The 942-nt window shown below is 63.6% G+C and overlaps 1 protein-coding gene across 1 annotated transcript; it reads right to left on the reverse strand.

Annotated features, from left to right (window-relative positions):
- Positions 1-4: 4 nt before the first annotated feature.
- On the reverse strand, positions 5-460 carry EMIHUDRAFT_60499 (hypothetical protein; the record flags this gene model as incomplete). The annotated part of the gene is made up of 1 exon (XM_005762937.1): positions 5-460. A coding segment is annotated over one exon (456 nt), but the record flags the coding sequence as incomplete, so codon positions are not given.
- Between the last annotated feature and the right edge of the window lie 482 nt (positions 461-942).

Below are 942 nucleotides of genomic sequence, written 5' to 3' on the forward strand. Positions count from 1 at the left end.
CCGCCTCGACGGATTCTGTGCGGCTCTCGTTGTTGGCGAGGCTGTAGAAGGGGGCGGCGCCGTCGGCGGCGGTGACGAGGTGCACAACGGCGTCGTACCTCTGGTCGCGAAGCATCACCGGCGTCAGCTGCAGCTCCTCAAGCAGCAGCTCCCACTGCTCCTCCTCCATGTACGCCTTGCCATCCATCAAGCCGCGGTCGAGCAGCACCACTGCCGGGCGGCCCGACCCCTTCGCCAGCGCGATGAAGGCGTCCTCGACCTCGCGCTGCACCTGCATCAGGTGCTTCTGGAAGGCGAAGCCCGACGCCTCGTCGCTTGGCAGCGGAACGCCGCCCGAGAAGAGCATCGTCGCCGTCTCGGGCACCGTCAGCACCAGAAAGCCAAGCTCCTCGAGCCGGATACGGAGCTTGGCCAGCGCGGTGGTCTTGCCGCCGCATGGGCCGCCCGTCAGGACGATTCGGTGCAGCGGCTGGGGTACCAGCGCGCCCGTTACGCCGCGTGCCCGCAGCGCCGTTAGCTCGCGCTCCTTGAGCCGGAGCTGCGACTGCTGGTTTTCGACGAGGGCCTCCAGCGCCTGCAGGCGCTTCTGCCCGCGCTTTTTCTGCCTCTGCCAGTGCACGGCGATGAGCACGGCGACGCCAGCGCCAAAGATTGCAGCGGACACAGCAGAGTCGTTCATGTCGGACCCCCACCCTAGCATGTGGTGTGAGCAGAACTTTGGTCCGGAGTTTGTGCGTTTTTCGATCCACACTTTCAAATGACCGAAAGTAAGATCGTTCGGTGCAGAAACCCCGGCCATGCCCATGTAACGCAATTGTGCTCGATTTTGACCGCGCAAGACATAAGGGTGGCTAAGGGCTCTGCCCGCAAGGCGCCCGCGTCGCAGACGCGGTACCATTGGCAACTACATGACATACCCCCACACGAAAAAAATATAATTAA

The sequence above is a fragment of the Emiliania huxleyi genome (assembly GCF_000372725.1).
Source record: "Emiliania huxleyi CCMP1516 unplaced genomic scaffold EMIHUscaffold_6549, whole genome shotgun sequence".
In the NCBI taxonomy this organism is placed as follows: domain Eukaryota; phylum Haptophyta; order Isochrysidales; family Noelaerhabdaceae; genus Emiliania; species Emiliania huxleyi.